General features: G+C 38.8%; 1 protein-coding gene across 1 annotated transcript; it reads right to left on the bottom strand.

Moving 5' to 3' along the window:
* Positions 1-13,308: 13,308 nt before the first annotated feature.
* Positions 13,309-14,106, bottom strand: LOC131056846 (RING-H2 finger protein ATL64). The gene has a single exon (XM_057991116.2). It carries the CDS (start codon positions 14,088-14,090, stop codon positions 13,509-13,511), a length of 582 nt encoding a protein of 193 aa, XP_057847099.2. The 5' UTR covers positions 14,091-14,106; the 3' UTR covers positions 13,309-13,508.
* Between the last annotated feature and the right edge of the window lie 2,812 nt (positions 14,107-16,918).

Genomic DNA, 16,918 nt, shown 5'->3' with positions numbered 1-16,918 from the left:
TGGCAACTTGATAAGTAGTAACAATCTCCCCTTTTGACATCAGTTGAGATGTTTGACAAAAACTACTTTCAAAGTTATAACTCAATAATCTATATACTTGCAAAATTTGACTATACTGATAGTATATACAATAGTCAATAATATAATATATCCAGATATACTCCCCTTATCGATATACTATACAAAACTCTGATTTTGCATGCTTGGTGATCAATGTTCCGTGTGTTGCTCTTGATCTTTGCTTACTATCTTGTTCACTGCTCTTGGATACTCTGCTTACTTTGCTCGGTATACTCCCCCTGTATAATATACTCCTTTTGTTTGATTTTATACTTTGATGCTTTGAATGCTACACTCCCCCAATACTGTATCACTCCTCTAATACTATATCATATCACTCCCCCTTTTGACAAACATCAAAACTTAATTACCATTCGAGGGTGGTAACTGATCAAAAATGGATTTGTACTTGGTCTGTGCTTTGGTGAGAGCGACAGAGAGTGCATTCTTTACACTGTCCATTAAAGAATTATGTGCTTGAATATCAACCAATAATGATATTAAGCCATTTAGAGTGCTTCCCTCTTGTGTAGTAGATAAGGAGGTGGCTCGGTTGATCTGTTCTTGGACGGATGAAAGATGAGGAAGGAATAATGTCTGTAGTGTCATTATGTCCATCTGAATCTTGTGTTCTTCATTTCTTAGGTCCAATTGTTGAGCCATGAGCTGTTGGAGCTTTGTATAAAAATTTTGAACTAAATTTGGCTTTGTGATCTCTTTCTCAATTGCCTCTATTTTATTTTTAATGTCGTTAATGAATAAAGAAAATGTGCAGAGTTTTTGAAATAAATAAAGAATGTGCTTGAGTTGAGGAGTCAACTTAGCAATAAATTTGACAAGTTTAACTTTGCCAATAGCTATAGCTTTCTGTACCTCTTCTATCATTTTTGCAGTGAGCTCTTTGTCTTTTAGTTTGCTCAAATACTCCGATGCATCTACTCCAGATGCCTCTATTTTTGTTAAGAGTTCATCCCGTTGAATGTGGATGGCTGCATCTGTTGATACTATAGCTTCAGGTAGCATATCTATTAAGAGTGCTTTTACCTTCTGAAGTACCTTATTTTTCTTTTGAATTGCCATTTTCTTCTCTTGTTCAGCCTTTGCTTTGCATAGTTCACCGAAATCAATGAGTGCTTGCCCCTTCAATTTTGATATGTCTACATTGGGCAACACTATTGGTTTTGACAAATCAACTTTAAAACTATGCTTTTTCATCTTCTTTTCTTTACCTTTCACTGATGGAACTAAGACAATGGCTTGTGAGGCTTGATGACCCTCGGTAGGTTGCTCGGTAGAGGCAACACTTTGATCGGTTACTTTAGCCTTTGTAGAGTCCTTCGGTGTCTCGGTACTCAGTGTCTCAGTTTCAACATTTGTAGTGCTAGAAGGTGCTTGAGATGTCTGTTCTTGAGTAGTACCTTCTCCTGCTGTAGACTTGTGACCTTCAGTGCCTTGCTCTGTGTCATGAGGGGTTTCGGTTGAGACAGGTTGCTTGATCGGTGGATAAGGCCGAACATGTTCCAAGACTGATTCACTAGATACAAGTTTTGCATATGCATTTCCTTCTATCTTTTCTTATTCTGGTGCCTCTGTATCCATGACATCTTCATCTATTTGAATGGTGTCAGCAGGGTCTTTCTCAATAGCATCAGGATCTTGCTCGGTGACATTAACAATTTCAATTTTAGCTTGCTCACTGGCATCCTTGATTTTAAAGATTTCCTGCCGCTTTGCTTTTGTCTCATTTTCAACTTCAATATATAGCCCATTCATCAGTTTTAAGGCTCTATGTTTGACAAGAAACTTTGAGTTGTAGGTTGTCAGATGTTCTTTAATTTCAGCTACTGACATGTCAGGAAATAGATGAACCAGACTTCTCTCTATGATCTATTTCTTTGAGTCCATTGCATACTTCCACCTATTATCAATATGCAAGTAAAGTTCGTTTGGAAGTGACTTTGCTAGTTCTAATGGAGCTACCCGGAATTTTAGAAGTGTGCAGATGACAGCTTCTTCAATTTGTCTCTTCTCATAATTATTTCTGGTTTCATACTTTACATATCTGAATGAACCAAATCCTCCATATTCTTTCAGATTAGCACATAAGTTTTCAACACTATGTACATTTACCTTCTTGCTCTTGATAATCTGAAATTTGCTTGCATCCTCTGATTCGGTATCACTAGACTCTTTTGCCAAAATGAGTCTCCGAGTAGATTTCTTGTAGGTCTTTGTTACCTTGGGAGCAGTAACACTTGTTGTTTTCTTACTCGGCGAGGCTGCAGATGCTCTTGTGTTAGGTCGCTTTGGAGGTGGAGTCGGTGAGGCCTTTGATGAATCCAGTTTCTTTCTTTTCAACACTTTTCCCTTAGGCAATTCAGTGCTTAGTGTTATTGCTGCCTCTTGGGTTTCAGATTCCTCTTCAGTAATGGCAATGGTGCCTTTGACAAGTGTAGAGGAAGAGTCTTCTCCGAATTTCTCTGACAATGCCTTTATCATTTTTGTTGCCTTTCTTGTAGCTTTGGGTACTACAATGCTCATCTTTACCTTTTCCTTTACTTCCTCATAGGTTCCATACCTTAGCTCAGTAGCATGCGTCGATAATGTGAGAAATGCATCAATTTGTTGCTGTGTGATGTCAAAATCAATCTCGTAACCCATAGGTGACAAAGATTGAGTTCTTGGTTCCACAACATTCACATAACAGTAATCGGTGTCAACTTCAAAACATATATCATTTTTGTATTTCTCTACTAGCAGGGGTGGAATCCGGTACCTGTTATGCATTTTCTCTTGAAATTTACTGAAGTAGTCATCCATAATATCATTGAAATTATCACCTAACTTCTTGATGAAGTCATTTATCTGATGGGTGATTGGTCGGTGTAGTTCCCAGACAACTTTACCGACTGATGGAAAGAATTTTTCAAAATAGAAAAACATGCATACAAGTAATGATCCAAACTTTAATGTATTAGCCGAGTTGTTTTTCTTCGGCTTCCTGATGGTGTTTAGATTCTCAAATAGGTTCTTCAGCAACACCTCACATAGATCAATTTTTATTCCCTTTTTCTCAATTTTGTAGGCCAGGTCTACTACTGCACAGGGTACATTGTTTTCCCTTGCTGATTGGAAGAAACAGTAACCAATTACTCTTATGGAAAATTTTAGTTCTTCATCAGTGACATTATTCAATTTCAATCCTCTGGAATCGGATTCCACTCCGGTTAAATTGATCAATTCCTTCTATGATATCATCTTTTGGGCTCAGGCATGATCATAAACGGGGTAACCGATAATCAGATGAATGATCTCCTTGGTAATCTTAAATGGTTGTTCTTCTAGCCACATGAAATCATCATGAACTCTACTCAGAACAAACTTAACCCAGTGGGGTTTGAACACATGGGGATAGGTTAGGGCTTCAGTTAATCCCTTGATCTTGATGTGTTCATACTTGTTGTTCAATTTACCATCGGTGCACAACTCATCATAGGTGTCTTTAATTTCAACATGACCGAGTTCTTCAACACAACATTTGGTGAAGAATCTCACATCCTCGACTAACAACACTCTGTTCGAGATGAGTGAATAAGTGGTTTTGTAATCCAGTTCAGATGCAACTTTGGGAGTCAAAGAGTATTTTAGTGAGGGCTTCTCTACATTCTTGACAACTATGGGAACTTGGATCTTGGGCGCCATTCTAGATTTTAGATAAAAGCTAAACAAAGGATCCTTAGGGTTTCAGGATTTTCAAACGACTGACGCTTTATACTTAGCAGATAATGGCAACTAGATAAGATCGGTAAACTAGCTTAACAATGCGTTGAGATTGATGTGAATACCTTGAATTTGCTTTGTAGGAGGTTTGATCGCCTTAGATTCACTTTGCTCTGCTCTCTCGAAAACTTGGTAAGTTGAAAATGACCGTGAAAATGCTTTTAAGTACACAATATGCCTTATCGGGCTTCGTGCAGGTTAGGTCAAAAACATTAAATGCACTCGGTTCCTCTTTAACTTTCTTTCCTTTTTCTGTTTTAACCGAGTAAACAAACTTCCTTCATTCACCAACTAGACAAGTTTCCTGTATTCACCGACTTGACATTTTTCCTGTATAGTGCTTCAAAAGACTTTGATATAATTTCAAACTTTACTATTACATCTTAATTATGAAGATTTGAATTAAGTACATGATAAAATAGGAACTGTTAAGATTTAACCTTGAGATAATGCAATCCCTTCATACCTTTACCGATTAATTTGGAATAGGTGCACCTAACTCGGTAGGTAAGGTGCTTACTTCATTTGACACAATTTCCTTCTTTTTCCAAATCATCTTTAATTTTTCTTTTATTTCCTCAATGTCTTTTCTAGGCTGATCTTTGTAATCTCTAGCTAAATGTCCAACTTTGTGACAATGAAAACATGCCATACCAGGATTTCTCCATGATCTTCGGTTGTTCATTCCAAACCTTATAAAGCAGTTGGCACTTATATGTCCATATATTCCACAACATTCACACCATATCCTTGTATTGTAATCTCATGGTACTGCAGAATACTATCGGCAAGGATCTATGTGAGTTCGGTAACCTCTAGTATTTGCTTGGTGTGCATACCACATATAGTTCTCTTGCTTAAACCAACACTTCTCGGTGCTATGTCCATATCTATTGCAGTTTTTACAAAACCCTTTGAATTTTGCCTTTTGATAATTGTTCACAGACTTTGTCCTACATTGATTAGATGTGTGACCATATTTATTGCAATTGTAACAATAACCATTGAACTTAGTGACATTTGGTTGCTTACCTTTTCTGATTTGACACATGTTGGCAGTGTGACCTTGATTTCCACAGTAGTTGCAAATAGGCTTCTTTCTTTTGATGTTATTCTTGTTTCCAACTTGCTTTGATGATTCTCCTCTCTCGGTAGTATGAATTCCCTTCTCGGTAGAGTCTTTTCCTTTGTAACCGAGTCCTGCATCCTTGTTGGGTCTTCTTGTATTCAGTTGCTCATCCAACATCTTTGATGCTTCATAACTCTTCTTGAGTGTTTCTTTGGATTTCTTCTCTGATTCAAGTTCATCGGTCAACCTTGATACTTCAAGTTTCAATGCTCGATTCTCATCATTTTTCAGAACTGCTTCATGATGTGCATAACCTAGTTGATCTGATAAATTTTGTTGAATTCCAGTCAACCTTGTGATTTCATCATTCTTATCAGATACTAAGACTTCAAGTTGTTGTTTCTCTCTTTCTAGATCTCTTACTTTATCATCGGCTGTCCTCAATGCATCAAGATTTTCAGTCATCTGTGTGCTGAAATGTTCATGTTCTCTTTTCATTGCTTTCAGTTGATCAACCAGTGCTTTGTTCTTTTCTTTCAATACTCCAATCATTTCTTCAGTCTCTTCAGATATACTATTCTCAGATGATGTCTCAATTTGTTCCACTAACTCTTGAGAGTCCTACAAATCATCAAATAATCTTCTTCTCACTTTCAGAGATTTTTGTATTTGCCTTTGCATGTCTACAATCACTTGATTAGCATGATCCAGTTCTTCTTGCAAATATACAATCCTCCGAGATTGTTTATAGCCTTCCATTGATAAGATCTTTCTCTTTAGACAGTTAAACCCTTTTCCAAGATTGAAGCTCTAATACCAATTGTTAGGCCCAATATGGAAAGCTAATGTACTGAGAGGGGAGGAGTGAATCAGTACTCCAAAACCTTTCTTTAATAATAACTTTACTGTTATGCATAAACCGAATAGTGTAGTAACATAATATAAAGCTAAAACAAATAGATAACAATCATACATGATTCACTCCATAACACATATATTTTGGTTATGCAGAAACTCTTGGTTAGAGAGAAAAACTGCGGTGGGGATGGCACCCACAACTTCACTACTACAATAATAAAGAATGCTCAGTTAGAGCTACATATTTAGCTATTTCTGATAGCTTACCCTGTTAGGAGTATCAAGATCTGTTAGATCTACCTTGCTAAAGGATTTTACAACACTTAATCTAAATGTTGCACCTGGTTAGAGGCTTTACAATTTATAGACTTGATTAGAGTCTTTTACCCTGTTAAAGGTTTCTCTTACAATTTCAAAATATTACATTAAAATCATTACAAATATCTGCAACTTAACATCTGGAATGTTATAGTAGATTCTATGTGCTCAGAATAGATTACCTTGCTTATAGCTTACCTCGGTAACCCATATAGTAACTCAGTAAACCCTTCTGTTTACTCTATTCTTCGACTGTTCTTTGAAAACCTTCTTGGTGACCTCTGTGTCTCTGTAACAGTCTTCTTACACTCATGCACACACACTTTAATTCTTAACTCATGTTGTATAAATAGATCTCTTATGATGGTGATCCATTCATTACTTTGATCCTACAAACATGTTTTATCGAATGAATAACCATGCAAATTATTTCATTGGTTAGATGACATCAAAATCATACACAATCTTTAAGTGCAATTTCCAATGTGATAACGTTTAGATGTGCCTCAATCTTGTAACACGTTTTCATATTTATGTCCAAGTTCAATGAATCTGGTAACACGTTTCACTCGGTGTATATCAACTCGGTGTGTCATCTTTGCTGCTTGGTAGACATGAAATGATACTCAGTAGACAACTCGGTGTATACTACGCTCTGAGACTACTTTCTTCAATAACCGACTGGACTGCGCATACCGACTGAATATCTCGGTAGAGATAACTGACTAGAGTATATAGAATAACTTTGAACATAAAACTAATGGCAACTTGATAAGTAGTAACATTATGGGCCTATCGCATGAGCATTCATATGGCTACTAGAACAATGACCTACAACCTCATGTATGGTGCTAACGCTATCATGCCCCTCAAATAGGAGATTACATCCCTACGTGTCTCCTTGAAAAGGGTTATTGATGACGATTCTTATCGCACTCTTTGTCTAAATCAACTTGAGTTTTTAGATGAGCACCACTTAAAGGCCCTTCAACATCTCCAAGCCTATCAGAAATCTTTAACTCGACAATATAACCAAAGTGTTTTACCCCACACCTTTAAAGTAGGTGACTTGGTTCTTTGTGAAAACCAGAGAAACAACAACGCATCACCTGATCAAAGAGGGAAGTTTAGCCTGAACTGGTTAGGCCCGTATGTTGTCACCTTTGTTTATGGTTCAAGTGCCTATGGTTTATCCTCCATGGATGGTGCTTCTTTTAAAGGACCTATCAAAGCAACACACATACGTAAGTATAATGCATAGAAAATGTGTGGTATGTATCATAGGCGCAACGCCTAGTTCCCTATGGTGGTCATGTCATGATATATATATCTTCATTAACATGACATTAATTTTTGTGTTTTTGAGTGACTATACATTCCTATATCCATGTGTGTGTGTGCATCAGCATGTGTCCTATCCATACAAAGATCATCATAAGGTTTAATCATGCAAATGTATATAACAATATGTAAATTAAATCATGATGTACATCTAAGCTAAATCATCCATCACATGATCATATATATACTAAACAAGTAAACTAGTAAAAATGTCCATCCATGATAACACAAAACAAAATAAAAAATGGCGTCTCATATATATATATGTGTGTATTATATAATGTCAAATCATTGTACATGTATCACATCACTACCAAAACACGTGATGCTGTCATATGTCTCTAAAATACATATATACATCTATATACATACATCAAAAAATATGTTGTACATGGACTCGATCAAAATTGTCTCATGATCCCCCGGTGGGCGGGTCCCTAAAGTTGCTGGCGCTGGAGGATCTTGACCTCTGCGAGAGGGTTGTCTCACTAAGGTGGAAAACAATCTCATAGTAGTAGTGCTCTGTGATTGCATGCCCCTCGGGTCCCCTCGTAGCTCTTCTATGACCTTTCGTTGTGTCATTAGCTCCTCCCGTAGAGCCATCTCCCGCTACCGCAACGCCTCCAGATCGGTCATCAATTGACGCACTCGAGGTCATCCAAGTGTCCTGTGACACCCTATTGGGCGACCTCTACTTGTTGACGTAGGTCATCAACCTAGATTTGCAGAGCATCACGTGCCCCCTCAGCATTCTCAGTTCACGTCACCGCCTGGTCTCTCTCTCTGAAGACATCATGGACCTCCAATAGGGCCTGATCTCATTGTCCCGTCACAGTGGCTAGTTGTGTTGCTCCCTGCACCAGCTCCACTCGACCCTCCTTGTACATTGTCCACAACCATGTCCACAACCATGTTACAAACTCAAATAGTTGCACATGCCTCCTGGTTGTTTGGAGGGGTCGATAAGCATCCAACACAGGACCCCCCATCTGTACATCGGGTACGATCTCTGGGAATGCCTGGTGGATAAAGCTCAACCACTCGGCAATGTCCTCTGCAAAACAAAATATTTCTACATCACTATCCATAGTATCAAAACTATCTACATCTATACAAGTACATAAATGTATGTGCAAAAGAAAATTAAAGCACATACCAGGATCGCCTCTCTACCAATCTAGGTCTTATGGAGGCACCCTGCAGATGGATCCCTTCGCGGTTGTTAGTAGTGTTGGTGGCACAGAAGGTGGTGCGTTTGACAATGGTGGGAGCCTCCTGGCAGCAGGAACTGGTCTATCTGGGCTCAAGCTCCACACCCACTGTCTCCATCTCAGCCTCTCACCCTCATCGCTCGAGGAGGCCTGATCATTACTATCGCCTCTCAGAGCTTCGACATCTCATCCCGATGCACCCAATGGGAAGATTGACGTCGGACCTACTTTGCCCCATGATCCTGCAAAATGTCGTGTGACTCTGACATCATCTATGTCCAGTTGTGGAGCGATGTCGTCAATTTTGCTACCCTCGGAGTTGTCTTGTACATCTCTTAGGGTAGGGTGAGGTAGGTCCCACGGCCGCAATGTACTCCTGGCCAATCATGTGTATGTAGGAGCGACAGGTGGGATGGTTTGCACATATTTGAACTACCGCATGCATCACCGCTAGTAGTAGGGCATGACAACATGGTCCTAGCAGCTAAGTAGGAAGCGGTCTCGCTGCATCCGAGGGAGTTGTGTGCAGTCTGCCACCTAGACCCCCATATCTTGATATGGTTGCTAGATGTGGTCCCCAATGCTGAGTTGATCCAGGATGACTCTCCAAAACATCAAGTCCCTTGTCTGCCATCTGTCACATCGTAATGGGTATGAGTGTTCTCATGGCATGTCTAATGGCATGGGCACTAGGAATCCCACTGGTCATGTATAAGTGATATGCTCAAATGCCCAGACCTGTAGGAGGGTGCATGTTCATGTAATGCTCTGGTACTCATGGTGTACATACCGGGAGAGCTCATAGTATAGATGGGTCAGCATGTTGCAGCCCCACGTGTACACTGTCTGCCTCTCCTCCATCTCCTGAATGAGTGGCACGAACCTTGCAGCCAACTCAGAGCCCTGACCATCTGTCAAAACTGTCGTGCCACAGTCGCTATCATGATGCACTGCACCAAGGGAATCGACACTCATCCTTGGCCCAGTGCTCCCACGTATACATGCCTCATGGCATCAATCCTCTGTCCCAAGGCCCACACCTGATGTTTGCCCAGCTCCGCAATGGATAGTATAGACAGTGACACCGGCTCCCCTCGGATGGGAAGTTGGAGGATAAAGTACATGTCAATCATGGTCATTGTCATCTCCCCATTGATAAATGGAATGACATGGTGTCTACATCCCATCTCTCCATCAGTGCCCATAGCATTAGGGCATGGAACTGAAACTCAGGTAGAGTGAATGTCCACCATAGATCTACTCTCTGGAGCAGTCATTTGTCGGTTGCTGACAACTCCTCTGCCCAGTCGTGCAAAGTTTGTAATAGATGTCCCGAGGTGTGCTCCCGCATCTCAAGCAACGTCTGCACACAAAAATACAACTTTTGTTTGTCCTCATTCTCATGCTTTGTCGACGACTGTGTGCCTACAGGATGTTGGTGCCTCTTATAAATGATAGTGTCCAAGCTAGATTCCAACGTGTTGTCTGGACACACGTGCCTATTGAAGACGACAATGCGTTGATCAGATGGCAGCGTGTCCCTTGGACACCTGCGTAGTCGTCCACCCTAAAATCCCCAAAAATGCAAAAAATGACAAAGTAACATGAGTTTCAAACCATACCTGGTCGGGCTCATCGCCCTACTCGATCACAAACCGTAACTTCTCAATCTTGCTAGCTCGGTTCTCTTGTCTATGTGGCATTTTCGCTCAGACTCTATTAGAATCTTAGCTCGAATGCTCATAGTCAATAGTGAAAATGACCCTTATCAGGGCCCACCTTCACGTATATAGCCTAAATTTGGCCCAAATTTTTTCTTGCTCATTTTGGGACAACTTTGGCTCGTTCTCCTTCTTGTTTTCCCCACCTTTCTGGTGGCAAAATATGAGGAGGCATATACTTGCCTTCATCGTATGTTTTCTTTCTATCCGTACTAACACTCCTTAAGAATTCTTCTCACTGAAGTACCTTCCTTTGATTTTCGTGCTGACAAATTTTCAAGTTTTGCAGTATTGAATCTGTCATGTGGAATACTGTGGTTCCTCATGGAGATTTGGGGGCATCATCTGTCATCGTCGTTTCGGCCTCTGCGACCCCTACAGTATCCTTTTTGGGCTAAGTATTTATTGCACTGCATGAACTTAATGAATGAATCCTTCTTAACTACTTTAGTGTGACTAATCCCTTGAGTCAATTAGTCCACTAAAGTGGGGAGAAAATGTAGTGTCCTAAATAGCATCAAGTGCATTTATGACACTTACACATGGGGCCTAGTGCATTAATGACGAATACATGATCAAAATTGTGTTATTTTGGCATTATGGGCTCAAAAGACAAAGTGCCTCAAAATGCCTCGAAAACTCCTTTGGGCCTATCTTTATTTGGATGACAATGCAACGCATAAATGTCCTTGCATCACGCTAACGTCCCAAAAACTGGCGGAATCTCGGATCTGGCAGAAAGTCGGATACTGGCTGACGCGTGTCTTTTGGCTCATGTTTCACTGTAACGGCTCCCCATGCCTCTTTCGAGTTTAAAAACCCTTCCTAGCTCATCTTGGAGGGTTCCTCTTTTAGGGGATTCTTGGCTCTTGGATCTCTCATTATGTTCTTGCTACCACATTGCTCTCTTCATGCTCTTAGACATATCTCTGCCAACGTCAAGCTACAACTACCTGGTGGTGGCTCTTACCAACAAACACTATTGCGGGATTCTTCACGCTCGTATCACAAACAATAGGGGTTTGGCTTCACGCCTTGTCTTCTCTTTATCTATTATCTTTACATGCAATGTGTCCTTTTCATTTTTTATTGTATCTATTATCTAGGTGCATTCATATTTCCAATTTTACCAATATTTATATTACATGCAATAGGGGTTTGCTTCCATTAAACAGAGTATAGTTTCTATTTGCATTTCTTTCCAATTTACCAAGTTTCCAAGTTTATTTATCTTTTTCCATATATATCTAGTTTTATGTGGTGGTGGAGACACCTAAGCGAGGGTCTGACTGAGGCAGACCCCTATATAGCCCCTAACATTTTTCCTGTCTCAGTGTGCACAGGTGGCGAACAAGTCTTTTGTATCGAGAAGCACATGCATAAGCTTTTCTCATATTTTTTGTTCGCATGTCGTACAGACGACAACGAGTCGCGCTGGTGTTCACGCCCCGCATTGAAGTCTTGAACCCAAGAGCTCTCGGACTCAAAAGGTATATTCCCCTTTTAATTATGTTCTGCCTTGCAAATCTCACTTGTTGTATTTCACTATTTTGGCATTATAAATTCATTTTCTACTCTCGCATAGTCTTAGTTTTAGTTCTTGTTATCCCCTGGCTCATCTTAGCACCTATTCGAAGAGGTAGCGACAGATTGATTTGTCCTCTAAGATTTATCGTCTTGGAGGAGACAAATTTCCTCCCCTACACTACCAAATGTCTTGTAAGACTTGGTCATTTAAGCTTGACTAAATGCCAATTATAGGTTGAATGGATATATCTAGTTCCATTAAAAACAAATTAAAGAAAAATTGACTTCCTCACTTCAAACTTTAAACTTATTGTATTAGATATTAAAAGAAATAAGCATTTTTTTAATCACCAAGAGATTCTCCATAAATCAATCCACCATCACCACATGTGCTTAATAATTCTTGAGGATGTTTTCATATTAGAGCACATGCAAGCAATGCTCTGTATGATGTATGCCTTTGGTTTCTCTTGTGACTGAAGTCACTACCATTTGAATTTATCAATATCATTAGATAGTCATGTCCATTTCTCTATAGCGCACCTTTCATTATATGTCTAATATTTTTTGATAAATAATGTATAGTATGTACATACATGATTTCTTTCATTACTTTCACTTGATCTTAAAACACATACATCATTACTTCATAATTCTCGAGGATATTTCCATGTTAAAGCAAATGCAAGTAGTGCTCTTTATGGTGTATGCCTTTGGTTTCTCTTGTGATTGATGTGGCTGCCATTTGAATTCATCCATATCATCAATTAGTCATGTCCTTTTCTCTATTGCATACCATTCATTACATGTGAAATATTTTTTTAATGTACATGCATGATTTCTCTCATTAATTTCACCTAATCTTACCACAAAAAGAAACATAATTTCTAAACTCATGTTTTCTCTCATTAAGAAAAACATAAAAAAATATGATTAACATACATCAATTCACTGAGAAAAAAAAATGTATAGTTGGATACACTACTTAATTCCCATATACAACTTTCATTTAATCTTCTTTCAATTACAATTCTTATAGTGCATTTTACCTTTGTTTGTCTTTTTTCCTCCTTAAACACTAACTTAAGGGGCACAACGTCATTAATTCTATTCTCAATTTACATACAGTAATTCACAGATTCATACTTTCTTTATATAGTTTGATAGACGCTTATTACATTAAGAATTCAAAAAAACATTGTTAATATTGAATGCTGTTTCTAGAATTGATTGCATGACTGTTTTTAGCATCAATGTTTTGGATCACACTCCACGATTCATCATTAGAAAGATAGAAAACAAAAGCATATTTAAATCTGATGATGGATCACATACTGTGATCCAAAACGTTGATGCTAAAACACTTGTGCAACCAAATCCAAAAATAACAATCAGATAATTTACATAGATTGTAAAAATCCACTTAACTTTAACTTTTTTAATTGTTTATTTTTGTAGCTGAACAATCAATTTAATAAGTCATATACAGCAATTTTCCTCGTTGCGACTGAAAAGGGATCTTCAAATCGCACTGTGAATAACAGTCCAAGAAGTAAAATTACACTATGAAAACATTTGAAATTGCTTGATAATACAATCTAAAAGAAACCCATATTTAACTCCTCAAACCATCTGTTCACAAGCTACTTGATCTGCTGCAGATCCAGACGTCTCGCCGACCAACGTAATCACGACGTGCTCACCTGTCGACGGCGGGTCGGCTTGAGCGCCACTTCGACAGACAGGGCAGATCAAATTCGACGTGTCGACCTGAGCATCAGTTCGACAGAGAGGACAGGTCGAATGAGAGTCGAACCACATATCGATGCAGTCGACATGGAATCTATGCTTACACGCAGGCAGAATTCTTCCCTTCTCTTCCTCTTCAAACTCACTCAAACAAACCGCACATTCCAGCCCGTTTTCCTCCTCATTCTTACACTGATACACAAACACAGGGAAACTTTCGACGACTGTTTTTTCCAGGCGGGAGTCCTGATCGTCGACTACCAGTTCAATCGACGAGTTGGGTCGAGAAAATGATTGGCGTCGACGTTTTACGCAGGTTTCTTTGGCAGTGACACAAACAATGAGAAGCAGAAGCGCGAGGAGTACGAGGGAGATGCCAAGCAATATAATCCCGAATGCAGGAAAAGCCTTGGGATCGTAATCGTCATCTCCGTTGAAAGCCATGCCCAAATTCATTGTTTTAGTCCTCTGCAATCTTATATTCAAATGGTAAAATTGTTTGATTAAACGAAGCGATGAAATTGGCTCTGTCTGATACGTCATTGACGATGACAACTCGGGCACCGACGGCCATTAAGAGTTCACATGGTACATTAATGGTGTCCCATCATCATCTTTGAGATTTTAGCTTGCTCGTGCCCATACTTTTTCAGCTACAGTGCCTCAAATTGCCCATATTCAACTTCACGTGGGCATCGATCAGAGCATGTCACATGGAGATTTTGCTCTTGTCACTTCACAATCCAATTCTACCGAGATTTTTTTGATAGATTGGGATAGAAATGGGTTTATGAATTTGTATCTTCATCTTGATTTAGAAAGAGGAAGAATGATTTAGAAAGATCTTTTTTTTGAGTCTATCATATTGGGCGATCTGTATATGGATCTATAGATGGCTTACTCTATATTTTTTGCGGGACTCATTTAACTGTGCTGTGCTGAGTCATGCATACCTTAACTTCTATTTCTCTTTTGAAAACAAAGATGACTTTGAATGTGAGAGATGATTATGATCTGAATTCTAGTGTTAGATTTAAGATAGAACATAATGTGATGAGTGTACTTTGTGAAATTTAAAGTTTTGTATGATGTTGGTTTAATCTTTCTTATGCTTGTCGTCTACAAGAATAGACTTGGTTCAATATTGAAGAACACTATAAGATTTTGTTACGTAATGGTCTTGATTTTAGACAAATTGTATTGATTGATTAAATAGTTTTAATAAACGTTTAACGATAATAACAATAGAAATGTTATGATATTGATGATGATGACTTGAAACTCAAACAAAATATGGAAAGGACGTCAAAGGGAAATTGGTATAATGGCAAAGTTCATGTTGTATGCACCTAAATGATGCTGAGTTCAAATCTTCGACAATACAAAAAGAAAATGTATGGAAAGAATAATACGAATTGGAGCAAGAACTAGTGTTGGGGCTTGTTGACAATGAAATGATACAAATCAAAATAGTCGATGCATAGTGGTGTTATGACAAGGGGAAGAGTGATTCTAAGTGAAATAATGCTAGCATTGAGTAATTTTGGACACCAATGATAATTAATTGATAAAAATGACCTAAGAGTGATGTCATTTAGGTGCACATTTTTAAAAAAGATTGGCAATAGTTGACACATAATAACTAGTTGGAAATTGATTAACTTGGCCCTGAGATTAAATTTATATTTTGAAAAAAATTGGGTCAATCTCACAAGTACAAAAGTTATGTAGATCAAAGTTTCACCTATGGTTTTGAACCTAGCAAAGGAACTATAAATTTTGGATCTAGAAATTGTTTGAATAAAGAGATTTTATTTTTGAAAGTCAAACTAGTCAAAATCATGTGCTATGATAGTGTAATTGGAACACCCAAGCAAAGTAATGTAAAATAAAGCCCGTAAAAGGGCAAGATATGCACTTTCATCTAGCATTTTGCCTCCACTTAGGTGTGCTTGTGAATCTACATACAAGAACATCAATATAAAATGAAAATACAAACATAAATGGAACCATGATCTAAAGTCCACCTATACGATTAATAAACTTGAAAATGTAATTGGTAAATGATGTATAAGCCTTGAATTTGTGTGCCATAAAGCCATACATATAAATCAAGGAGATCTTGGGAAAGGTTGGATATTTGTAGGAAAAAATAATATACAAATTTCTATATAGAAATTGATCATAAGCATCATAATTTTGATCTTAAAAATATGAAATAAAATTAGTGAAAAATTAGAGATATTGATGGGATGGGGTTTGGGATAGACTAGCCTAGTCTATGCTCCTGGATCCTTCCCTAGGATCACTTGGTGTTCTCTCCACACCCTAGGGTCTCTAGGACTTCCCTTCTACTTGAGGAATCCCCTAACCTTGCCCAATCCACCCACCAATGAGTTGCTTTGCTGCTCCTAAGGTCTCACCTACACATGAGACTCAAACCCCTTACTATGGCTAATAAGGGCTAAGGTTTGCTTCACACTTTCCAAGGTCTTAGCAAGGTTAAATCAGGTCTTAAACCATGTTTTACATCCCTCCATTTGCTCCCAAGAAGTTGCTACCTTCATCCTTTCTACCGATTTCACTGTTTTGTGTTTTTGCTTACAAAACAGGGCTACAAGGATTAGGACCAATTAGGCCTCCTAACTAGTCCTCTAGGGCTTTCTCTCACAAACGATGCATACACAACCCTAACTCCCAAAATGGACTGCCATTCAATTGGCAAGGGCTTAAGGATTTCCTAGGTTTTGGGCCTCCAAGTGGCTGTATAGTGCCTAGGGCGAATTTTGGGGTTTTTAAGGGTTTTTGTGAAGGTTTTGTGGTTTGCCTGGGTCACAGTGAAGGTTTTGTGTGTTATCCACCTTGTTTGAATTGGTGGAAGCTCCTCCTTCACACCAATGATGCTTCAAACACTCCTCTGCACTTCCTCCAAAGGATGTACTCTTCTCTATCCAACCTTGCTCCCCAAGACCTCTACAATTCAACCTCTCCTAACCGGGCACTGTCCAGTCTCGCCTAGGAGTAGGTCATTGCTTGGCCTTCCTGCATATTCAAGGGCCCTGCTTGTTTTGCAGTATGGTACAAGGTCTACACTCTCATTCCCCATGGTTTCATGGTGGTTCCACAACGGGGAATGGCGTTAAGACTTCATTTACACAATCCTGTCCAAAACTGGACAGTAAGAAGACAGTTTTCAAACTATTTACAAACTTATTCAATCTACAAGTAAAAACCTAAACTAATTGCTTGAAATGAAAGTATTTACACCATGACAAACATTCCAC

Source organism: Cryptomeria japonica, chromosome 2, assembly GCF_030272615.1.
Source record: "Cryptomeria japonica chromosome 2, Sugi_1.0, whole genome shotgun sequence".
Taxonomy (NCBI): Eukaryota; Viridiplantae; Streptophyta; class Pinopsida; order Cupressales; family Cupressaceae; genus Cryptomeria; species Cryptomeria japonica.
Note: the sequence above shows the minus strand (reverse complement) of the source record. Positions and strands in the feature narration are given on the sequence as shown.